Source organism: Pogona vitticeps, chromosome 12 (genome assembly GCF_051106095.1).
Source record: "Pogona vitticeps strain Pit_001003342236 chromosome 12, PviZW2.1, whole genome shotgun sequence".
In the NCBI taxonomy this organism is placed as follows: domain Eukaryota; kingdom Metazoa; phylum Chordata; class Lepidosauria; order Squamata; family Agamidae; genus Pogona; species Pogona vitticeps.
Window position 1 is genome coordinate 15,010,879 of NC_135794.1, and position 25,707 is coordinate 15,036,585.

The following is a 25,707-nucleotide window of genomic DNA, read 5'->3' on the forward strand; positions in this document are numbered from 1 at the left end:
GGGTCTGATAAAACACCCAAGCTCTTTCCTTGGTTCACAAGGTGAACTTTTTCTCCACCAGTTACTGGAGAAGTGACAGCTGGATTTACCGGTTGCCAAGTGACCAGCATCACCTCTATCTTGTCTGGATTCAGTTTGATGACCTTCAGTCACTTGACTAAGTGCTGTTCCAGTTGCCTCTGGTTGCTTAGGTAATGTAAGCCACACAGTAGCTTGCTGACCTCAGCATATTGATAATACTAACTCCAAAGACACAGATGGGTCTCATGTATACGTTGAACAGCCCTGGAGCTAAAACTGAGCCCTATAGGATGCCCTACAAGTTCCCAGAAGATTGACAGGCAGCCCTCTACCATGACTCTCTGGGTCCCCTTGCAAAAGAATGATGAAGACCACTGTGGTACTGGTCTAGCAAGACACAGGGCTCTTTCCAGTCTCCTCAGCAAAAGATTACGATCCGCTGTATCAAAGGTCACTGGCAGCAACAATGACTCTCCCTTGACCAGAGAGCAAAAGAGAGAATCCACCAGAGCCACCAAAGTTGTCTCAGTGGCACAGCTGAGCCAGAAGCCAGACGTGAAAGAAGACATTCTCTAGTTGTCTGTGGAGCTGCTCAGCTACCACTTTTTCAACAACCTTACCCAAAAGAGAGTGAGTTGGAAACTAGAAAATAACTAGACAATTTGGTCCTTTCCACAGTAAATTTCGCTAACAGAGGTTTTATAATTGCTATTTTCAAGGCCTCTGGGAAGACAATATCTGACAACGGTGTGTTAATTATGATCAGCAGGAAGTCTCTCACTTCCTCTGAACAGGCCTTAAGCTACCATGAGGGCAAAGATCCAGACCGCAGGTGGTAGCCTTCACACACCCTAGAATCCTATTAACATCTTTGAGGGAGAGAAACTGAATCTATTCAGAAAACAATGACAAGATGGCACCACAGAAGCCTCTACTTTTAGAATTACCTGTAAGTCAGAGCCAAACACTACTTGAACGCATGGCTGATAAATTCTTGCACAGCTTTAAATATTTCTCTTGAATCACTGGGAAGCCCTTGATAGTTTGCCTGTACAATATGTTTTTCTGGCAGCTACCCTGTTTCCCCGAAAATAAGACCTAACCTGAAAATAAGCCCTAGTATGATTTTTCAAGATGCTCATAATATAAGTCTTACCCCCAAAATAAGCCCTAGTTAAGTGAAACCCCGCCCTCCACCATTGTGCAGCAACCAGAAGATGATGACAGGACTGTATCTGAATAAATTTAGATTGTTGTACATGAAAAAAATTAAAACACCCCCTGAAAATAAGTCCTAATGCGTTTTTTGGAGCAAAGTTAATATAAGACCCTGTCTCATGTTCAGGGAAACACAGTACAACTGCTTGTGAGCAGACACACATGAATTGTCTATAACGTTCTTTAAAGGAAATGGGCTGAGGTTTCCTCTACTTTTGCCCTAGGTACCGGCCAAACATTTTCATCTCAGGTGTGAGACCACTTCAGGAAGTTCATCCAAGGCACCCACTGGTGAATTAGGTGGACATTACATTAATCAGAGTCCCACACACGGTCCCTGGACTCAAACGCAAGGGACACACAATCAATGTTTGCCACTGTCTGTACAAGGATTCTCTGAAAGGGAAAACACTCCTAAACTATCAAAGTAGGGTATTTTCCTTAGCCATCCCAGATGAACCCAGGTCAGACCCTCCCCTCCCACCATTTCTTGTTGTGCTCCATTTGGCTTTCTATGCTCCCTCATTTCTCCACCCACCTTCATTTCAACAACTTCTTCTCTATTCCAATGGGTTATGTTTTTTATTAATATTGACTAAAACACAAACTTTCATCTGACCGTATTAGAAATATTAGTGTCACAAACAGAAGATGACAATTAAGGTTTCTATAAGAGCAAGACATAAATAGCTAGGTTTAATGTTGCATAAACAGCTATTTTTCTCGAAACCTTCCTCACTTAGCCCCAGGGCCCGTTTTGCCTCACACAGCATTTACGCTCACATGTGAAACTGTTCAATGCAAGCTGAGGAGAGGAAGGGATTTAACCAGTTCCTAGTCACTGAAAGGGTGCTCTAAAAGTAGAACTTCCATCTGGCTAAACAAAGGCAGGCAGATGTTGAGAGCAAAATGCCTTTTTTATATACGTATATCAGAGTTCAAACAAGGTGAAAAATGAAGTTAGAAAGGGAACAGTCAGAAGGCATCAGGATAAGTGACAAAGGTTTGCAACTGCTGGAAAATGGACGCTCAGGGGCTCCGAGTTGGCAAACAACTAACATACAGATCCACACATGGTGCAAATTCACAACCAGCAGTTAGGACAGCAGGGGCTATATATTTATTTACTTATTTTTTGTCACATTAAGGAACACTGCGAACTGTTTTTAATGAAAAACATTGTCCCATGTGCTCCAATACTCTTGACTCCTGCTAAGCCATGACTCTTCAAGGTTAGAGGCAGAATTCATTTTTGGCCCTCCCTGGAGATTACCTGGTGATTTCCTTGTGGAGCAGTGGTTAAGCTGCTTTGCTGCAGCCAAAACTCTGCTCACAACTTGGGTTCAGTCCCAGAGAACTGGCTCGAGGTTCACTCAGTCTTCCTTCTGAGGTTGGTAAATTGAGTACCCAGCTGGCTGGGGGCAGGTGGGCAATGTGCAGCCTGCATAATTTAAATTGTAAATTGCCCAGAGATTGCTTCAAGTGCTATGGGGCAGTATATAAGGATCACTTTCCCCACCACGACCAAGTACTAGCCAGCCTTATATTAAGATACCGTAATATTATACTATCTTTGGTTTATTCTAATTAGTTCAGGGTGGTGCAGCCAGCGCTCTTTCTTCCCACTTCATCTTTACCTTCCGAGGTGGGTCAGGTTGATGGATTTGACTGTCCAAAGTCATTCAGTGATCTTTGGGTCAATTATGGCTGCACAATAGTTACACAATGGAGACTGCTTTCATTGTCTTGGTGGATGAGCTACACCTGGACAGGAGGAATGTGCCCCTGTTGATTTTGCTGGGTCTCTCAATGGCTTTCAGTGCCATCAACCATACTATCCTTCTGGGCCGTCTCTCTGGGATGGCAATTGGAGGAACTGTTTTATGGTGGCACTGGTTCTTCCTGGAGGGGAGAACTCAGAAGGGGGTGTTGGGGGACTCCTGTTCGACATCCTGGTCGTTGGCCTGCGTTATCCCTCAGGGTTCTGTTTAGTCCCCCATGCTATTTAACATCTACATGAAACTGCCAAGAGCGGCTGTCCTGAGATGGTTAACCTGGGCTGGTGACAGGAAAGACATAACTTCCCTGTTGCAGCTGTTCCACAGGCCGCTACTCCATTTCTGGTGCAATTCAAAGTGCTGGTTGTAACCTATAAAGCCCTAAATGGCTTGGGTCCAAGCTATCTGAAAGACCGCATCTCCCTTCGTGAGCCTGCCTGGGTGTTAAGACCATCAGGAGAAGCCTTTCTCTCAGTCCCACCATCCTCTCAGATGCGTTGGGTGAGAACACAGGAGAAGGCCTTATCTGTTGCCGCTCTCAAGACTCTGACGAGATACCTGCGTTACCCAAGGTTGGGAACCATTGCTGTAGACCATCTTTACGGCTGACATTGTTTTTGTCAACATTCAGGCTGCCCCTTGCTACATTAAGCTTGACATTCTTTTTCCTGCTCACAGCAGAGGCATAATATTATACAGTGATATCAAGCCATTTCCTAGCATTCTGAATCGTGGTTACAAAAGCATAATATCCCACATTTATAAACCAGAGGTTTTTTTAAAAAGAATTGAATAGGGAGTACGTCTGGGTCTTGCAAGCTCTTGTCCAGGACCGTAATTAGTGTACCACACTGCCTAGAAGTGGTGAAGAAAAAATGAAGTATTGCTTTCTGATTAGCAAGCTAACTAGGTGTAGGCTGGACAGAACCACTGTCAGGTAGATACACAGCTGGCTACAGAATCGTACTCACCACAGTGCTTCTCAAACTGGGAGGAGGTAACAAGTGACCCCTTCCAACTCAATTATTCTATGATTCTATGAGTGAGTGGGTGTTCTAGGGGAGTTCAAACCTCTCGCTTTTCTGTTCGTGCAGGGGACAAACTTTTGCCTGAGAAAGAGGCAGGAATTGTGGAGGGATTCTGTAAAAACAGGCTCTACAAAATGATAAAGCGTGGGCCATGTATTAACCTGGGAAACATGTGTGGACTTTGAGGACCAAATGGAAGAAATCGAACCTTTGAAGAAACCTTTTCATGCTTTGCCCTCTGCCAACTGTGATGGCCAGGAAGAATTTCAAAAGGGCTGACCCCTGGCTGCCCTGCTTATCCTGTGTAGTTCCTTCAAAGTAAGCTTTGATAGATAATGTATGTTAGACTTCATTGAGGAACTTGTCTTCCTGCCTGAGGGTATGGTAATTGGAGTGAGGGATGAAGCCCCATTAAGGAAACAATTCATTAGCCTGGAAGTACTTGAAAGGTATTAACAGCAATGACAGGTAATTAGGGCCTCTGTGACATAAAGCTTGTTCTGTATAAAGAAAGCCTGGGAGATACAAGGAAAGGCGACAACTTAGCATCCTCATGTAAAGGAAAAATTCATCTGTCAGAATGGGTCCGCCTATGCTTGACAGAAACCTTTTTCACCAAGAATCTTTTGGGTAACTTTCACCTTTTCACTCTTTTGTAACTATTTTATCTTTTGGCTTATTTTTCTTTTTAATAAAATACAAACAAATCCTTTCCAGGGGTCTGCTGGATTTAAAGTCCAGAGCAAATTTAGGTGCTAACTTCTACTGCCTTAGCCTCGGCTATGCTACTGGATTTTTGAGACGAGAGGACAGGATGTGGGTAATGGTGGAAGTTATTTTATGTGGGTAACACTTCTGAAAAGGCACAACCACGGAGAAGGGGGTTGCATGCCAGGGAGTCGAAACAGCCCAAATTGAGTTTGATGGTTTCACTAGCCTTTTGTGCCTTCCTTAGGTCTCCCCACCTCAAGGAGGAAAAGGGCAAAGGAGTAGAGAGACTTCCTGAGAAGTGGATCAGGACGCCATGGCAGGACAGGCACACAGGAATAAATCTAGCAACTACCCCACAGAACTAAAAAGGTTACACCAGAAAACATGGAGGTATGTCAAAGCTGCTTAACAGTTACCCAAAAGGCATAAAATGAAGCAACTATCATATGGCACACTCTTAGATCCTTTACCATGTGGGCCACCCTTGTTTGAATCAGAGCTCAGAAAAGTTATCGCTTGGGATTACAACTTGCAGAATTCCTTACCACCCATAGGTACATGCCAAGAATCCATTCCTTCTCAGAATCCTGTCTGCTAACAGAGTGCCAAATAGGGGCAGAGGTGTCTAAAATGACACCATGAAGGCATCAGGGTGTTACTTCTCAAGATACATTAATTACAGGCCTGTTTTCATGAAGCCGCACTTTTAGCCACCAACTGATCCAAGCAAAGAACTACACCATTCTTTGTCATGAGGTTTCATGCATATAATCACCTAAAGGCTTCTTTTGTGCCACCCCCTTGCCTCATAAGTGATCCCAAAGTTTGTATATTTGGAAATAACAGTATTCAGAAAATCACAAACACCAGAAAGCAAGCCATGCAGGTCAGTGAGAAAACAAAACAAAATCCACAGGCAGGTGATAATACTGACAGAAGCAAACAAATAGCTACAGAAGCCTGCAAAGTTTTCATCTCTCCAGATCTACACTTCAGGCAATATGGGACAAAAAGCAGGAGATGGAGAGGAAACAAAAAGGTCCAAATCTCTGTCCAGATATTGTGGCTGCGAAGTCTGTAGCTTTGACTAAGACTCAAAATGAAGATTTTTCAGATGAACGAACTATTGACCAGGGTCACGCATACCAGAGTCTATTTATCAGTGCATTCTGGGACAAAGGGGACATGAGTACCCAATATAAATGTCTGAAATCACAAAAGCCAGTGGCAATAAAAATTTTACTTCTGCTGCTAACCATGACCCTCAGCAAAAAAAATAAAAAAATAAAATAAAATTACAACAAAATACATCAGCAAAGTAAAATAGAAAAAAACATAGTCAGAACCATAACATACCCTTCCATCACTACACAGGAATATGCAGGCTAAGTACACAGAACCCACACAGCAGACAAAGTGTAAGATGTACACAAGCCTAAAGGCTTACTTACCATGTGCTCCATGCAAATGCTGATCTCACCATCACTGTAGAATGCTCCATAGAAGCCGACTATATATGGAGAATTGCATTCATGCAGGACTTGAAGCTCCCGGATTATCTGGTTGCGAATTGCTGGCTTGATTTCTAGGTGAATGAGCTGCAAAATAAATCAATTGCTTTAAGTTTCTTCTTTGGACAACTCTTAGGAACTGAAGAAGGAAAAAAAACATATCCTTAATGTTATGGCATATTGTTTTGATGTGGGAAAACCATTTATCGTCCAAGCTACCTTTCATGGAGCAAAATCTTGCCGAGTAGCAACATTAGAAATCAAGAGGATAAAATCTGTGATCTGAATTTCCTGCCAGAATTGTTCCCATCACTTGTCTCAATCAGTCACTGTGGATGTGTCAACAAGAGCCAAAAATCTGATGATGTGGCCAAGTTGCAACTGCACAATGCCCCAAATGGCAAATGTCACATGACTCTGCCTAACACATGTGGCTGAAGAAGCCAGCCAGGAAAAAAAGGCTGAATGAAGAGGCATCTAAAGAGCAGACCAGCCAAACAAAAAACAACCGTCATCAAAGTTCACTGAGTAACTTTCCAGACAGATAGGACACATCCATCTCTAGTCTAAAATAACACACACACACACACACACACACACACACACACACACACACACACACACACACACACACACACACACACACACACACACACACACACACACACACACACACACACACACACACACACACACACACACACACACACACACACACACACAACCTTGCAGCACTATGAAAACTAGCAAATGTCTCAGGGATGAGTCGCAAATCCCTGTTGAGTCTGACTTACTTTGCACTTGTGACTTGACTCGACTGAGGGGTAATGTCTCAGGGATGAGTCGCAAATCCCTGTTGAGTCTGACTTACTTTGCACTTGTGACTTGACTCGACTGAGGGGTTTTGGAGGAGACTTGGGACTTGACTTGCAACTTGGACCCATTTGTCTGAGTCACGTTGTCGAGTCCTTCTGGGTCCGCCCCTGCCATCGGCCTCTCTCCCTCTGCCACCATCTTCAGAGACAGCTGGCCCACTTCCTCCAACCACACACGCACCAGCTTAGCTGATAGGTGAGCACATGCGCGGGTAGAGGCAGTGGCTGGCTCTAGGAATGGAAGGCTGTCTCTGAAGGGGGGGTGGCAGTGGCAGCAGGTAGGTCAATGGCAGGTGTGGGGGGAGGCCCGGGTCTTTGGGTCCCAGGCCCAAGCCTTGGGAGGCGGGGGGCAGACGGGTGACTCAAAATTCAGACTCAAGCTTGGGACTTGGTACCACAGACTTGCACTCAGACGTCGGCCCCAAGATTCTTACTGGGATTTGGGTCCCAAGACTTGCCAACATCCCTGCAAATTTTGTTTGGCATAAACTTTCATGAACTGCAACCTACTTTTAAAGATGCTTTTGAAGCGGGACCACCCACAGTTCACAGAAGCCAAATAAAACTTGCTAATCTTTAAAGTGCCACAAGTGTCTTTATGCAAATACTATTGAACAGCTTAACTTTAGAATTTAGAAGACATACAGTGTGGTTCCATTTTATGGGCAAATAAAACAAGATGGAAAAAGCAAGGTAGACATACTGTAATTTGATTTGAAAGAATCTGCAGATATGGGAGGGATTATGTGGGGGGAATACACTCGATGCTGTTGCAACTGAAAACTGTCGCTTCTCTGATTTCCAGGATTAAAAGTCTAACCAGGTCCGTAGATACTTAAACCCCTCAAAAAAGAACAAAAACTTCAGTTTTCTGCTCTTAAAATCTGAATAGGTTTCACTGAAAACAGATTCTAGAACAGCTTGCAAGACAAGGCTCACCTTCCTTGCCATAATGAGGCCAGAAGGCTTGTGAGAGACTTTGAAGACCACCCCACCATTCCCTGCACCAAGTTCACTGATCTTCTCAAAGTCATCATCTTTCAGCTCCCCAACTTTTTGTTTCTGGGTAAGGAAGGCCTCAAGTCGTTTCCGCTGTTGTTCGTCAAGCTCCAGTTCTTCCAACTTTTTCTGCAGGGCTTCCAAATTTGTCCTGCAGCATAAGAAGAGAGAAAGCACAGAAACAGTAATTAGCTGAAGTGAAATCAGGGCCTTTCAGCTGACATACTGGCCAAAATCCTGTTTGTGCAGGCATAACATAGGTTTCCTTCTAACCAGTCAAATGAAACTCCCAAAACAGGATCTTTGTCTTATCTGGATTCCATCTCAGTTCATTATCGAGGCCAGGTGGCACTCAAGAACCCAAACAGCACCCTCTGCAGATGATGGAAAGGAGAGAGAGAGAGAGCTGTAAGCCATCAGTGTGCTGCTGGCAATGCACTCCAAAACTCCGGGTGGCTTTTCCTAGCAGCTTCATATAGATGTTAAAAAGCACAGAGACCATCAACCCCTGTGGGATCCCATAACGGAAGTTCTAAGGGGACAAGACAACGTCCCTAAACTACTGTATTTTTCGCACCATAAGACGCACTTTTTTCCCACAAAACAGGGTGGGTGGGTGGAAAGTCTGTGCGTCTTATGGAGCGAAGAAAACAGATTATATTTTCCTGTTTTCTTCTACTAAAAAATTGGTGCGTCTTATGGAAAGGTGTGTCTTATGGAGCGAAAAATACGGTATATCCCTTTAGGGTATGGCTATCAAAGAAGAATTAGAACCATCAGAGAGTCGTGCTCCTGATCCCCACACTCGGTAGACTTCCCAGAAGGACACCACCCGCGGTCAACAATATCAAAGGCCGCAGAAGCACCAAAAAGGCTACACCCACCCACCCCTGACAGTCTCCCTGAGGAGGTCGTGGTTTCAGTACCATGAATCCCAACTGAAACGGATCGAGACTATCAGTCTTCTCCAACAACACCTGCAACTGGATCAGCCACCTCTCTCTCAGTTAACTTGCCCAGGAACAGTCATGTTTAGTTATTTTAAATGTATTCATTTATTTAAAATAATTTTACCTCACTTTTCTCCTTTAAAACAATTCCCAAGGTGGCTTATACCATTAAAAAAGGCAGTATTTGAAAGCTAAAAACAGTTAAGTTATACAAATGTTTAAATGAATTAAATAAATTCCCCCAAATCCACAAAGACTCAATCCCATTCAGGCCTATTGTAAGTGCCATCGGCTCCCCGGCATATGAATTAGCAAAATATCCAGCCACCCTCCTACAGACCCACATTGGACAAACCTCATCCTTCATCAGAGACTCAGGACATTTCATAAGCAAGATCAGCACCCTAAAATTCAACCCTGGGGACAGACTGATCAGCTTTGATGTAGTATCCCTATTTACCAAGGTACTGATAAAGGACACTCTGGCATTCGTCCAGCAGATCTTTCCAGAAGACATCAAGGCCCTTTTCCAACACTGCCTAACGACCAGCTACTTTCAGTGGGATAACAAGTTCTATGAACAGACAGATGGAGTGGCCATGGGGAGCAAACTTCTACAAGGAACATTTCGAAAAACAGGCCCTGGCTTCGGCACCCTTCGCGCCCGCAGTCTGGTTCCAATACGTGGATGACACCTTCACAATTTGGAACCATGGTGAAGAAGAACTGCAAGAATTTCTAAACCATCTCAACAGCATCCACCCAAATACTGTATACAATTCACCATGGAAAAAGAAATAGAGGGACAACTCCCGTTCTTAGATGTCATGGTCATACACAAAACTGACCTCCTATTGGGACACAAGGTCTACAGAAAAGCCAACCACACAGACCAGTACCTACACAAAAACTCCAACTACCACCCACAACAAAAAAAGAGGCATAATCAAAACACTGGTGTGTGTGTTTAGTCGTTTAGTCGTGTCCGACTCTTCGTGACCCCATGGACCAGAGCACGCCAGGCCCTTCTGTCTTCTACTGCCTCCCGGAGTTGTGTCAGGTTCATGTTGGTTGCTTCGCAGACACTGTCCAGCCATCTCATCCTCGGTCGTCCCCTTCTCCTCTTGCCATCACACCTTCCTAACATCAAGGTTTTTTCCAAGGACTCTTTTCTTCTCATGAGATGGCCAAAGTACTGGAGCCTCAGCTTCAGGATCTGTCCTTCCAGTGAGCACTCAGGGTTGATTTCCTTTAGTATTGATAGGTTTGTTCTCCTTGCAGTCCAGGGGATTCTCAAGAGCCTCCTCCAGCACCACAATTCAAAGGCATCAATTCTTCGGTGGTCTGCTTTCTTTATGGTCCAGCTCTCACTTCCATACATCACGACAGGAAAAACCATAGCTTTGACTATTCGGACTTTTGTCGGCAAGGTGATGTCTCTGCTTTTCAAGATGCTGTCAAGATTTGTCATCGCTTTCCTCCCAAGAAGAAGGCGTCTTTTAATTTCAGGGCTGCTGTCTCCATCTGCAGTGATCATGGAGCCCAGGAAGATAAAATTTGACACTGCCTCCATATCTTCCCCTTCTGTTTCCCAGGAGATGATGGGACCAGTGGCCATGATCTTAGTTTTTTTGATGTTGAGTTTCAGACCGTTTTTTGCACTCTCCTCTTTCACTCTCATTACAAGGTTCTTTAATTCCTCCTCACTTTCTGCCATCAGAGTGGTATCATCTGCATATCGGAGGTTGTTGATATTTCTTCCGGCAATCTTAATTCCAGCTTGGGATTCCTCCAGTCCAGCCTTCCGCATGATGTACTCTGCATATAAGTTAAATAAACAGGGAGACAATATACAGCCTTGCCGTACTCCTTTCCCAATTTTGAACCACTCAGTTGATCCATATCCAGTTCTAACTGTTGCTTCCTGTCCTACATATAGGTTTCTCAGGAGAGAGACAAGGTGGTCAGGCACTCCCATTTCTTTAAGAACTTGCCATAGTTTGCTGTGGTCCACACAGTCAAAGGCTTTTGCATAGTCAATGAAGCAGAAGTAGATATTTTTCTGGAACTCTCTGGCTTTCTCCATAATCCAGCGCAAGTTAGCAATTTGGTCTCGAGTTCCTCTGCCTCTTCGGAATCCAGCTTGTACTTCTGGGAGTTCTCGGTCCACATACTGCTGAAGCCTACCTTGCAGGATTTTGAGCATAACCTTGCTAGCGTGCGAAATGAGTGCAATTGTACGGTAGTTGGAGCATTCTTTGGCACTGCCTTTCTTTGGGATTGGGATGTAGACTGATCTTTTCCAATCCTCTGGCCACTGTTGAGTTTTCCAAACTTGCTGGCATATTGAATGTAGCACCTTAACAGCATCATCTTTCAAGATTTTAAATAGTTCAACTGGAATGCCATCACCTCCACTGGCCTTGTTGTTAGCCAGGCTTTCTAAGGCCCACTAAGGCCCACTGGTAGACCGTGCAAATCGGAACTGTGAAGCTCAATTTCTCAGCACTGAACTCAACCATCTGAATTGGACCCGACAGGCAAATGGCTATTCCAAGAATGAAATCACAAGAGCCATCAACCCTGAAAACAACAGCAAACTGAAGAGGAAAAACAGCCACTCACAAATAAAGTATTTCTGCCATTCATCAAATGGGTCGCGGACCGCATGGGGAAACTTTTGAAAAAATATAACCTACAAACAGTATTCAGACCCACCACAAAAATACAACAAATGTTACAGTCAGCAAAGGACAGAAGGGACCCCCTCACCACTGCAGGAGTATACCAGATACCTTGCAGTTGTGGCCAGGTATATATTGGAACCACAAAAGGTAGCATCCACACCAGAATCAAAGAACATGAGAGACACTAAAACAACCAGAAAAATCAGCAGTAGCTGAACATGCCCTGAAACAAGCTGGACACGAAATTCTATTTCAAAACACAGAGGTACTGGACAACACCAGCAATCATTATGTTACACTGCACAGGGGAGCCATTGAAATCCACAAACACCAGCAGCGCTTAAACAAAAAAGAAGAAAGGCATGTGGCACTGTGGCCAGGCCAGACTTCTCTAGCAAATGAATACATTCCTTCCCCCAATCCCTCCCCCCGGCATCTTCTGAGACTTAAAAAGACATTGGCCAAACTCTTTCCAGCACATCTTTACAAATCATAAGGATCCGTGATTTTTGAAAACACAACAAAACTGGAATCTAAAATCAGCAGAAATTCCAAGCTGCATTTATACCAATACCCCATTGTGCATTTTTCAACACACAGAACAGCAAAATCCAGAGAGTTTGCATGATAAGGAAGTGCGACATAAACAATAACCAAACCAAACCAGTCTTCACCACATGAGAACCATGAGCTGATTTCCAAGAAAACCCTTTTTGAAGAAGGCTGACAGAGGGAAGTCCTAATTTCAGTTCACCTTCCCTTCTTCCATGCGATTGTTGACCTCTGATTCATGTCAGTGAAAGATCACCATTTCTACAGAAAGTGTTCCCTTATTCTGCTAGAACCACCTGCCCTAAATCAGTGTGTGTCCCCCCCCCCCCTCCAGACTGTGTTGCTAGACAGCCTGTGGGACAGCATTCCAATACAATTGTGAATTGTACTCCAACGCATCTGGAGGTCACTGAAGTGTGGAAAGTGGTGAGAGGGGGGCGGATGGAGAAACGATGCATATCATACTCTGGAAAGAATCTGTGTCAATTCACAGGCAATTACATAACCTCTAACAGGAGGAAAGCTTCTTGCCTATGCTTTTTCTTCTCCCTGTGTACGTAAAAATGTCTGCAGAGGGAAGGAATGTAAAACAAAGGAACAGGCGAAGACAGCTTCAGTTCCAAACCCACCATATGGCACTTACAACTCTTCAGGATGCCACATCTTTGAAGCTTTTACCTGCTTAACTAGTAATTATAAGTGGTTTTCTTGCTCAGTTGGAATTGGCTATGGATGTTTTAAATCCATTCTTATTATCTAAAGCCCTCTGGTTTGCTAAGTGACCCAAATAAGGGGTCACTGCAAGCAATAAGAAGTCTACCAATATGTATTTTTTTGGTCACTGAAGAATTTCAGAGCGTACGCCAACAAGCAATGACGCCTGGCGACTCCAATTTCACCAATGCTATGAATCCACTCTGGGCTTTATAGTCTGTACATTATAGAGGCATCCAAAGCTGCTGAAACAGACTTGGCACCTCCAGTAGAACCTGTAAAGCTTGAAGACAGATCCAGAACGGTTTCATAGCATTACTGAAATTGGAGGCACCAGCCAAAGCTCTAATGTAGGGATGGGCAAAATGCCATCCTCCAGATGTTGTTGGACTGCAGCTTCTATCGGCCCAATGGTGACGAATTCTGAGTTACAGTCTCACGCTCTCTGGAAGATCACATTTTGCCCACTCCTTCCGTCTAAGAGGACCTGTCACCCTTATACCTTGATAACCAAAGCACAGTGTGGAATAAAATGGATACTTGCAGAGTAACAGCTGTTCAGTGGTGCCTATAAAAATACCATAAAACTGAAGTTTTGTCAGATCGCACAGTCACTGAACCACTGAATTGCAACTGGTGGCATATCCAGGATCAGAGCCAGCAATATGTCAGTTTGCAGTCTAAGTCCACTTCAGAAGTTTGTAAATCTTAATAATCATAATTGTGTGCTGCCAGGTCAATTCCACCTTTACCCTTTCCAGGATTTTCTAGGTAAGTAATACATAGAAGTGGTTCACCATTCCCTTTTCTGGGGACACCCTGGGACTGTGCAGCTTGCCCATGGACGACACAGGCTAGCTTGTCTCCCAGGAGACAGACAGAATGGAGAAGCCAACTCACAACCTCTGGCTTCACATCCAGAGACCTACGTTTGTGAGCCTATCCCGCCGGTAAATTTTACAACCCTGAAAAGGAGATTGCCAGTGCCCAGGATTAGGGGGTTCTGCATTATCCACAAAACACACATGGCACTGTTGTTCTAATGTGGATCTGCTGCAGAATTGTACCATAAAGAACAGAAGGGCTATGTTTCTATAGCCCGTTCACTTGCCCTTCCCCCCCCCCAAGACAGAAAGGATGAGCTGTACTCTCACTGCCTGCTGCAGAACAACTGAAGCATCCACTAAAAGCAAGAGCTGGCAAAAAGCAGCTGTCTCCTGCCTCTTGTCTTTCTGCCGACAATCATAAAACAACATTAGTACAAGCTGTCATTAGGAGGAGCAGAGAGCTTGCGTTTATCGCACCCCAGTAAATACCGGAGTGTCAATGCAATCTGATGATGCGCTTCCTGCCTTGGAAGTTTTGTGACAGGAGAGGAGAATAAGCAGCCTCACACTTCTGAAAGCATGTCCGTTGGGAGGCCCACTTCGGCAGCTTTGGCTTATAGACAGCCAAGCGGAAAGAAAGGCCTTGGGAACTTCCTCCGTGAAAGATCAGATGGTGCCAGGAGCCACATGACCCTGGTGTGGAATTCTGCTCCAGGGCAGGAGATGCTCCAGTTTCTGCATTCCCCATGTGCCGGATGTCTGCTTTAACAGAAAGATGTGCAAAGGATATTCAGGGCTTAGGAAATCACTTTTTAAAAATCAACTAACTACACGTACAACTCCATATCCCAAACACGTAGCTACCACTATCACTGCAATTTTAAAAGTATTGTTTTATTTTCTCCTTTTCATAAAAATTACTTACAGCAATCTTTTCAGCGACTTACTTTAAAAAAGTAAAACACACACACACACACACACACATCTGAAAGTTGCAGTCCACTGGCCTACTATACAAAATGCACTGCGCTCCAGAGATGGGAAGCATTACTTATTTCAAACAAAAACTCATTAAGTAACAACCAGCTACTCTTCATCTCTGCTCTCTTCCTACCTGTGTTGCTGTCACTTCAACAGATGCAGGAGGGGAACAGGCAGCATAAAACAAGGGGGTTTCTTCTCCATCATTTCATCAGGCCACATGCCTATAACCATGAAGGTGAGATGCTACTTGGGGAGGTGTTTCCACGCACCCACCCCACAAGCTCTTTGCATACTGCCCAACTCACCTGAGGACAATTTTTGCCTACATTAACAACTATGCCATGAAACTTCGGAACACAGACTGACAAAAGCTGGCTATCATAGAAAGCTAGCTAGGTAAAGGTTCCCCTTGACATTTAGAATAGTTGTGTCCAACTCTACAGGGCGGTGCTCATCCCCGTTTCCAAGCCGTAGAGCCAGCGTTTGTCCGAAGACAGTTTCCGTTGTCACGTGGCCAGCGCAGCTATACACGGAATGTTATTTACCTTCCCACCGAGGGGGTCCCTATTTATCTACTTGCATTTACATGCTTTCGAACTGCTAGGTTGGCGAGGAGCTGGGACAAAGCGACGGGAGCTCACTCCGTCACATGGATTTGATCTTACGACTGCTGGTCTTCTAACTCTGCAGCATACAAAGGCTTCTGCGGTTTAACCTGCAGCGCCACCACGCCCCTCCAGAAAGCTAGCTATCTACTTAATTTTTCCAGTGATCCAATAAATGTATAACCTGCTCCTGCATTTGTATTGGAGGGGACCACACAGCCTTTTACTGATTTTTTTGCAAGAAGCAAGAGTCACACTACTGCTGTCATTGGTCATTCAATTCTATTTGGGTGATTAGGACTTTGGTTACTGTGCTAATGACTGAGTCTAAGGTTCAAACTGCCATTTGGCTAGTGAGCAAACTCAAGAAGCCAGATTGACTCCTAAAAAAGTGAGTTAAAGATATCTCTCATTCAGCAACAACAGAAACGTTGTACTGTACCTCTCAAAAGTTAACAGATTTGTTTTAGTGTAAACTGTGTTTGAAAGAGTGGATTATAATCCATGGAAACTTCCACTGAAATACATTTATTAGTCTCAAAGGTGCCAAAATCCTTTTGCTTTTATTTTGTTATTGTTTTAAATTACAACTTCAGTAAGGGAAGGTAGATCGCATTACAGTCATCAGCCCTTTGTTACCAAAGAAGGAATTGGTTACAAATCAGTGGCCAAATTCCTATTGCAATTTTATTTTATGAGGCTATATCAGAACTGGCATAAATCCTTGTGCAAAACTGCTGCAAGTTAAGCAGTTAGTGTACACATTTGCTGTTACAGACCAAGTCACACAGCTTCTTAACTTGCTGTGTCACACACTTAATTATGCTAACTTCTTACCTGGTGGAACATTGTCAAGTCAAAGACCAATGTGACGAAGTAAAAAACAACAACAAAAACCCACCACAGCAATGGGTTTTGAATCATGATAGAAAACCTTGGCACAAAAGCTCTCACCCCAGTGGCAAAGCATCTCTGATACACATGCAGGTCTGCAGCATCACCAGTTAGAACAAGATGAGCAAAGTATCACTGTGGCAGTTGTTTTGGGTGGCCTTTGGCTTAATGGTAGGGGACGTGGTGGCACTGCAGGTTAAACCACAGAAGCCTTTGTGCTGCAAGATCAGAAGACCAGCAGTCATAAGATCGAATCCACACAACGCAGTGAGCTCCTGTCGCTTGTCCCAGCTCCTGCCAACCTAGCAGTTCGAAAGCATGTAAAAATGCAAGTAGTTAAATAGGTACCACCTCGGTGGGAAGGTAATGGATTTCCGTTTCTAAGTCGCACTGGCCACATGACCACGGAAATTGTCTACGGACAAACACTGGCTCTATGGCTTGGAGACGGGGATGAGCACCACCCTCTAGAGTAGGAACAACTGGACTAAATTAATGCCCCAACCTCAAAAAGGATTTTCCCCAGCAAAAAAAAGGTGAATTGCTATCCCATGAGCAGCAATTTACCTCCTAAAATGTAAGATCCCTGCAGTGCACAAAATATATGGAAGTACTGATAACATAGATAAGTCAAAGCAACATATAGTTATGTACATTGTTACGGCAGCTAGAATTCTATATGCAAAAATTGGAAAAGTCCGACGATACCGAAACAAGAAGACCTTATTGGAAAAATACGGGAAATAGCAGAAATGGACATTTTATCAGAAGTCATGAAGGACTATCCCCTACAAAAGGCAACAGAAAGATGGGACCTATTCAACAAATGGACCAAATTAACAGGCAACGTGTAAATAGCATATATTGAAATGAGAACTTAATCTAAAAGGCAGAAAAGAGAAAACAGAACAATTTAAAACTATGATATGGCAATAAGTTTAGAATGGTTGTTAGCATGTTATGGTCTCTCCTCTTCCCCATAAATTCCTATGTCCCCTTTTCCTTTTTGTCATCCCTTAGGTTAAAAAATAAAAATTAAAAAACAACAACACAAAATATATGGAAGTGAAGTTGGAAAGGGCCTACAAGGCCATCAAGTCCAACTCCCTGCTCAGGGCAGGAATACAATCAAAGTATATTTGCCAGGTAATTATCTAAGTTTTTCTTGAATGCCTCCAGTGTTGGAGCACTCACCAACTCCCGAGGTAACTGGTTCCACTGTCTAACTGCTCTAACAATTAGGAAGTTTTTCCTGATATTTAACTGAAATCTGGCTTCCTTTAACTTGAGCCCATTGTTGCGTGTCCTGAACTCTGGCATGATCGAGAACAGATCTTGCCCCTCCTCTGTGTGACAGCCTTTCAAATATTTTAAAAGTGCTATCATATCACCACTCAGTCTTGTTTTCTCAAGGCTAAACATGCCCAATTCTTTCAGCCTTTCCTCATAAGGCTTGGTTTCCAGTCCCCTGATCATCCTTGTCGCCCTCCTCTGAACTTGTTCCAATTTAGTAGCATCCTTCTTGAACTGTGGGGCCAGAACTGGACACAATACTCAAGGTGAGGCCTAACCAGTGCTGAATAGAGGGGGACTAGCACCTCGCGGGATTTGGAAACTATACTTCTATTAATGCAGCCTAAGATTTCATTTGCCTTTTTTTGTAGCCACATCACACTGTTGGCTCATATTTAGCTTGTGATCTATGACAATTCCAAGATCCTTCTCACTCGTAGTTTTGCTGAGACTTCTTTCAAAACTGGAAATGGACTTCCAGCCATTTCTGGTTGCTTTCTATATGTCTGACTGCATCACTGGTGGCCTGGGTAGCCTCCAATAGCTACAGCAGCCCTTAGACCCGCAGATGTCATCCAACCTTGCGATCAGGTGATAGAAAAGATCCTTCTCTACTTGAGACTGCAGAGACCTGCTGACAGGCAAACAAACCACATCCTTAGGATTAAGGCAGCTCCCTTGAAACATGTCTTATTTCCACCTCCACCCCCAACCCCCAGAGATATTCCTCAAGAAACAATTACAAACTGACTTGCCTTCTGTTTCATGAAGCAGTCAGGAAGAAGATTTTGCCTCTCCCAGTGCCTTTAGGGCTCTTTAGAATTTCACACTATTCCTGTCTCCTGCCCTAGAATTATTCTGATTGCAATTCCTCAAGCAAATTGCGCTGTCAGATGCCTTCTACTTTTTCAAAAAATAACAGGTGCGTAGATGCTCGGCACAGCGTAAGTGTCTTTGCACCTCACCCCTCGGGTTGATACCTTTTACTGTCAGTTAAGTCAGCAGATCTGAAGCACAACAAGCTGTAACACTGCATATGCAATTAGGAATTTTATGAATAAGTATACTTTTTAAACGATTAATAAGAAACAGGAGGAGTGGAGCAAAGGGGTGACACAAGATCAGAATGCTTCCTCCTTCTCAATGTTCCAGTAGAGATTGGGTCTTGCACACCATCTATTTACTAAAACATTAAAATAAAAAGCCACCCCTACATACTTGACAATTGTATGAATGGCGTCATGGCCAATTTGGCCCACTGAATCGATTGCTTAGTATTTAAAACACAGTGGTGTAGTAGGCTTTGGAATCGGACTGAGGTTCCAGCGATCCACGCTCTAGTCCTTATAAAGCCATTAAATTCCCCGATTGACCTGGGGCCATCCCACTCGCTCTTTCTTAGCCACAGGGTTGTTGTCAAAATGAAGTGAAGAAGAAAAGAATAACGTATATACTGCCTTTTCCTCACAGGAGAAAAGGTGAGATTAAACGTAAACCATCATAGGTAAAGGTAAAGGTAAAGGTTCCCCTTGACAATTTTTGTCCAGTCGTGTCTGACTCTAGGGCAGTGGTGTCGAACTGTGGCCCTCCAGATGTTCTTGGACTTCAACTCCCAGAAGCCTTCACCACCACCTCTGCTGGCCAGGATTTCTGGGAGTTGAAGGCCAAGAACACCTGGAGGGCCACAGTTCGACACCACTGCTCTAGGGGGTGGCGCTCATCCCGCTCTTCAAGCCATAGAGCCAGCGTTTGTCCGAAGACAATCTTTCCGTGGTCACATGGCCAGTGTGATTTAGACACGGAACCATCATAATTACCCACAAAACACTGGCAGAGAATCTGCTGCTAAGCCTGGTTCCAGAAAGCATCACCAACTTTTCTGTCACTTTAGGAACAACAGAAGCTGCCTTCCCCAACTCTGGGTCATCAGCCCACTGCTTCCCCAGACCTTAACAGGGACGTTGTTTCTGTTACACACTAAAAAGGTTGCAGATGAAAACATAACAACTCCTGTGTGCAAAGTGTCAGGTCTGCCACCAAGCCTATAGGTTCCCCAAGTGTCCCTTCCCTTAAGATGTTAGCTTTGTTCACCAGAGAAGCCAGCACAGTCCTGTCAGCAGGGGAATAACTACAGTGGTGCCCCGCTTTACGATTAGCTCGTTAAATGACAAAATCGCTTCACCCGATGTTTTTGCAATTGCAAAACGATGTTCCAAAGGGTGATTTTCGTTTGACAATGATTGATTCCCTGCTTTGGGAACCGATTCTTCACATTACACGATCTAAAAACAGCTGATCGTAGGGTTTCAAAATGGCTGCCCGCTGTGCAAAATGGCTCCCCGCCATTTTTAGGGCAGATTTTTCGCTTAACAGGGATCGGGAAATGGCCACCCTATGGAGGATCTTCGCTGGACGCTGAGGTATTTCGCCCACTGGAACGCACTGAACTGGTTTTCAATGCGTTTCAATGGGTTTTTTTTTCCTTGCTTGACAACGATTTCGCTCTACAGCGATTTCGCTGGAACGAATTATCCTCATCAAGCGAGGCACCACTGTACTTTGTTTGGTTCCTTTGAATGTCAAGGATTAAATCCTAAAAAGGGAGGTGTAGGAATGCAAGGTCACTGCCTTTGACCTTACAGCTTTCCTTACTGAATCCATGGCAGGTGGATATTATTCTGTGGTATGCTGAGATCCACTTTTAAAATTACTTCACCATCTGCTGGGACAGAACAGCAATACAGAGACACAACACACACGTTGTGGGTTTCACTGCCATAAACAGCATTGATGCCTTTAATTGGATTTAAAGGGGAATTTAGGGACAGATACACTTTGCTGATTCCCAGTGGGGTTTGTCATGGATAAAGTGACTGTCTCTGGAGTAAAGGGTTTCAATACTCACATGGCCATGGGAACTCACAGGGCTAGTGGAACTGGTAAAACTACTCCCTAAATATCTCACTTACCTTGAATTAGGGTCGTTATAAGTTGGTTCTGACTTGAAGATACAGAACACACACCTTGCTTAGGTCTATCAGTAGCTATTAACTACGCCAGTCAAATAAGGCCATACCCACAAATAAGTGTTTCACATTACAACCCCAAGAATTACACAGTCAGCATGGTCAATTTTTAAAAAAAGCTAACTTTTCCAAGCTGAACAGAACCTCCATGTACAGGAGCAGTATGTAATTCAAAATCTGCTACTTTCTCAATCACCTGGTTAGCCTCAGTGGACTCTTTGGCCTGATCCAGCACAGCTACATATTTGTTCTTGTTATGAGTCAGAAGTACATTTGCAAAGAAATGTAGAAAAACACACAGGCGGGAGGAAGAATAAATAGATTTGAGGTATCTTAAAGTTTAGTAAGTTGTATTTCCTATAAATTTTCATAGACTTTGGTGGTTAAGAGTGTGGTCTGCGACTTGGGAGACACAGCCTCCACTGAGCCAGGAGTGAACCATACTTCACTCACACTCCTCCTTCTCTCTCCCAGCCTGACCTACCTTACAGGATTGTAAGGGGGCAAAGGGGAAAGAAGAGGCATGCACATCATCTTGAGTTACAGTACTACAGAGAAAACCCAGATACTAGCATAATGAATAAATACAGACTGACTGATGCACTGCACTGACCAACTGATATCTTGATGTTTTGAGGGCACCACAAGATTCTGTGGCTTTTGTCGCAACTCATTAACACAATTACTTTTCTGGAAACTCTTAGTGGCAAGGAGTAATTTTAGGAAATGAAATCATTTGCCAAAGTTTAAACTGGATGTCGTTCCATGGAACATTAACAAAAAACGAATCATTTCGGTCATTTTCTAACAGGACTTGAAAGCCAGCAACAGAATGCTGTATCATCTCCAGTCAGTTCCAGGAAGCATGTGTCACCCTGCTGCATCATCATACAGTAATCACTGTCCTTCATTAGTAAAGAAAGCAATTACTCATTATTTTTGTTCCCAAAAAAAAAATGGCAAGAGCTAACACTTCCATGTACTGTAATTATTATTTTTTTACATCTAGGCAAGAATGTGAGTTATAATTTATGTAGCTTTCAGGTGGCCTTTTTTTTTAATTGCTTGCTTGCTTTCCTACTTTAACGGAGAGCCAGTGTGGTGCAGCAGACAGAACTCTCAGCCAGGTAAACTTTGGAGGTGTCAATGGTAAACCACTTCCTAAAACTCTCAAGCATCTCATAAACTCTACCAGGGTCACCAAAAAGGCCGACTACCACAGAAGAACAGGAGTGGGGGTTTACAGGCAGCATCACGGATGCTCCTAAGCTCCCTAATCACGTTCACTCTGAAATTTTTGATCCCAGGATCTAGGCATTGAAATGTTTTCTCGGATTCACTATACAGATGCTTCCTCACATCGTATATGTTCATAAGAAATTTGGTCTCCTGGGCATTTGGAAGATTTTCCGCTCTCCTTTGAAGAAAGTATTTTCCAGAGACTTCAGCCTGAGTTGCAGTCACCTGAACTCTTACAAAGGAATATACAGTGGTGGCTCGCAAGACAAATTAATTCATTCCGCGGTTAATGCTGCCTTGCAAAAAATTTCATCTTGCGAAACGTGTTTTCCCATAGGAATGCATTGAAATCTAATTAATACGTTCCTATGGGCAAAAAAAGTCAGAACAAAGTCAAATTTGGTTTGCAAAGGGTTTATTAGGTGCTCTTTAAAGTCATACATATTGTGCAGATGATTTTAAAAATTTAAATAAAAAATGTAACTTTTAAAACATCATAGAAAAACATTTAAAAATCAGCAAACATGAGGCAGGAACAAAACTGGAAAGCATTCGTCTTGCAAAGCACGGCCATAGGAACATCTGTCTTGCGAGTCATCAAAACCATTTGTCTTGCGAGTTTTTTGTCCTGCGAAGCATTTGTCTTGCGAGGCACCACTGTATATCCCATTGAATTCCATTCCGAATAGACCTGGATGGAACTGCACTTACAAATCCAAGTTGGCTGAACATCAAGCTTTGTCCTGGAAGCTGGGCAAAATCATCCATGCATGGGGAAATGGACACACACACACACACACACACACACACAACTACAACATGTATCATCCTACTTGGATGCTGGTAGTCAGAACCCAGCACACACAAAAAGCACCAGAACCAGGGAAAACCAATCCATGGCAACTTATTAGCCACAAAGAAATAAACCTGATTCTGACACAGTACTTGCAGAATTACAATTTGTAGCTTAGAGATCAGGGATTCTAAACTGTCTAGCACCTACCCTTGGTGAAAAAGCAATGATTTTATAGCCAGGCTGAGAGATCATGACTGGCAAAAAGCCAAAGGCGGTCATGAACTCTAATCTGTCTTTACTTGCAATGTTGCTTACCGTTAAAAAAGGGCCGAGTGTCACCTTTAAGACCAGCAGATTTGTTGCGAGCATGAGCTTTTGTGGATTACAAACCGCTTCGTCACTGTCATTCGTCATACAATAATCCATCAAAGCTTATGCCAGGAGAAATCGGTTCGCCTTAAAGGTACTGCGTGTTCCTTCCCTGTTCTGCAGCCCTTTTGAAAATTATTTGCTATTCTAAAATTATCAGGCACCAAAAAAAAAATATTTCGCAGATCTCCTACAGATACTCCTCTCCCATTCTACGTTCTGCCCATCACGACTATTAAATCAATCAACCTCCTGGAGCATTTCTCCTTGCTGGACATGAATGCACCTGTGGCACAGAAGGAATGTCTTAAGAAGTTTCTCAGAGAGGTCGTAAATTATGTCGCAGCCACGAAGGAATGCCAGCCAGCAGCATTCCAAAGAAATCTGCTCTTTTCCTGTACGGACAGGACTGTGGGTAGGAAGGAATTTCCATCAGAGAGCAGACATTTGTCGAGAATTTCTGCACAGCAAATGCCTCTCCCCCCCCCCCCAAACAGCTGCTGGTTCTCTGCAGCCTGCAACAGGTCTGCCATCTCTAAGGCAACGTGTCCTCAGAGGAACCTTTTTTGCATTAGGAAAGGGAAAGGTGGCCTCCATTTGCTAGCAGGGCAAACATGCCAGTTTGGACAGTGGAAAACGGCTTGATCGTTCATTTTCCAGTGATAACATCAAACTGGGCAGCTTCTCTGGTCAAAAGCTAATCAGCCCAAATTAAAGAAACATAAAAAGTTCTACTACAGTTTTCCTTCAGCCAACAGCCCTCCAAATACGCGGAACTACAATCCTTCTAAAATACAAATGCAAGAATGGGCAATACCTTTACTGACCACTGAAAAATGACCGTACATTATTGTCTGAGGATTCTTAGTGGCCTATAAAGGTGTCCCTTACTCTTGCACCTATTTTATTTTAAATTAATCGCACAGTTCCCCTTTATTGCAGTACAATTCTCCTGCAGCCCCACTGGCAAGTCCTGGGGCTGTGCTCCAAGGCCCCTGGAAGGCCACCAGGCTGAGGAAGGATGCTTTCTTGTGTAAAGGAAAACACAGAACCACCTCTTCTGCCAAAGGAGAAACCAATGCTCCTTAACAAGAGGGCATTTGCCAGAAAAAATGCTTGTGTGGCTAAGAACCCATGGCAATAAATATCCAATCTGCAAATAACATCCTCCCAGATGTTAGGAAGGATCACAAATAGAACACTGCTGCTTTTGTGCTACGATGGTGAGCGTCCCACAAGCATTTCCACTGAAGAGGAGACTGGCCGGGAAGAACTTTGGCTCAACCCAGTAGGGACATTTTTCCTTCCCATGCTGCTGGATAGGAAGCAGAGGCAGGTGGCCTCAACATCCAGCGTTCATGCCCAAGCTGTCCAGGATACTGGCAGATAGGAAAGAGGTAGGTCGGCAGGCTTGCAAGTGACTGAAGTGAATAGAGGAGGATGTATTTGCTAAGCACAGTAGTGAGCAAAAGCTGCCTGCAGGCCCCTGACAACTCCTGGGGCAAAGCAATTTTTTGTTAACCAGAAACCTACTACAGTGGTGCCTCGCTTAACGATTGCCCCGCATTACGACGAATCCGCTTTGCGATCGCAAAATGATGGTCTAAATGGGGGAATTTCGCTTAGCGATTATCGGTTCCCTGCTTCGGGAACCGATTTTCACTTTACAACAATCAAAAACAGCTGATTGTCGGGTTTTCAAAATGGCCACCAGGTGCTTAAAATGGCTCCCCGCTGTGCTTAGGGACGGATTCCTCCCTACACAGGCAGCGAAAATGGCTGCCATATGCAGGATCTTCGCTGGACGGTGAGTTTTCCCCCCACTGGAACGTATTGAACGGGTTTTTAATTTCGCTTTACGATGTTTTCGCTTAACGGTGATTTTCCTGGAACGGATTATCGTCATTAAGCGAGGCACCACTCTGGGAGACGAGACTGGTTGTTTAAAGGCAACTTTGGCTCCCTACTGAGGCCCACTGTAGCTAAAAGCAATGTTTTTATAAATGGAAATTGACCAGAAAGAAATGCACATTCTGCCTTTCTTCAACTATGGGATTCAAACGGGGAAGATTCCAAGTGGTCCCCCATTTGGCTTAAATTAACAGAACTCTATCAGGGACAGCAAACCATTTGTGGGGTCCCCACAGCACAATAATAAAAGGCCTTAAAATGTCAATGTGTTAGCACAGAAATACAGAGGGCCCAGCTGGCTACACTAAAGAAAACCACGATTAGGTGAAACACAGCACAAGTACCTACATCATTATCATAAACCACTATCAAATGATTAAAATTATAAACACCTTGGTATACTACTGTTTCCCCCAAAATAAGCCCTACCTTAAAAATAAGCCCCAGTTAAGTGAAACCCCGCCCTCCACCATTGTGCAGCAACCAGAATAAGATGATATGACTGTATTTGAATCAACGTAGTTTGTTGTACATGAAAAAAATAAAACATCCCCTGAAAATGAGCCCTAATGCGGTTTTTGGAGCAAAAATTAATACAAGACCTTGTCTTATTTTCAGGGAAACAGGGTAGAAGCAGACAACATCCTGAGCACAAAAGCTAAAGAACTGACAGAAAGGTATATCAAAAGACTGCAGAAAATCTTAAAATCAAAATTAAA

At 43.7% G+C, this 25,707-nt stretch overlaps 1 protein-coding gene across 2 annotated transcripts in view; it reads right to left on the reverse strand.

The window, feature by feature from the left end:
- Window positions 1-25,707, reverse strand: part of MAP2K1 (mitogen-activated protein kinase kinase 1) — a 63,985-nt gene that overhangs the window by 24,562 nt on the left and 13,716 nt on the right. For both annotated transcript variants that reach the window (XM_072982079.2, XM_072982078.2), the window contains exons 2-3: window positions 8,082-8,292; window positions 6,208-6,354 (exon numbers count right to left, since the gene is read on the reverse strand). In XM_072982079.2, coding sequence (XP_072838180.1) covers window positions 6,208-6,354; window positions 8,082-8,292 — 358 coding nt within the window. The remainder of the gene's footprint in view (window positions 1-6,207; window positions 6,355-8,081; window positions 8,293-25,707) is intronic.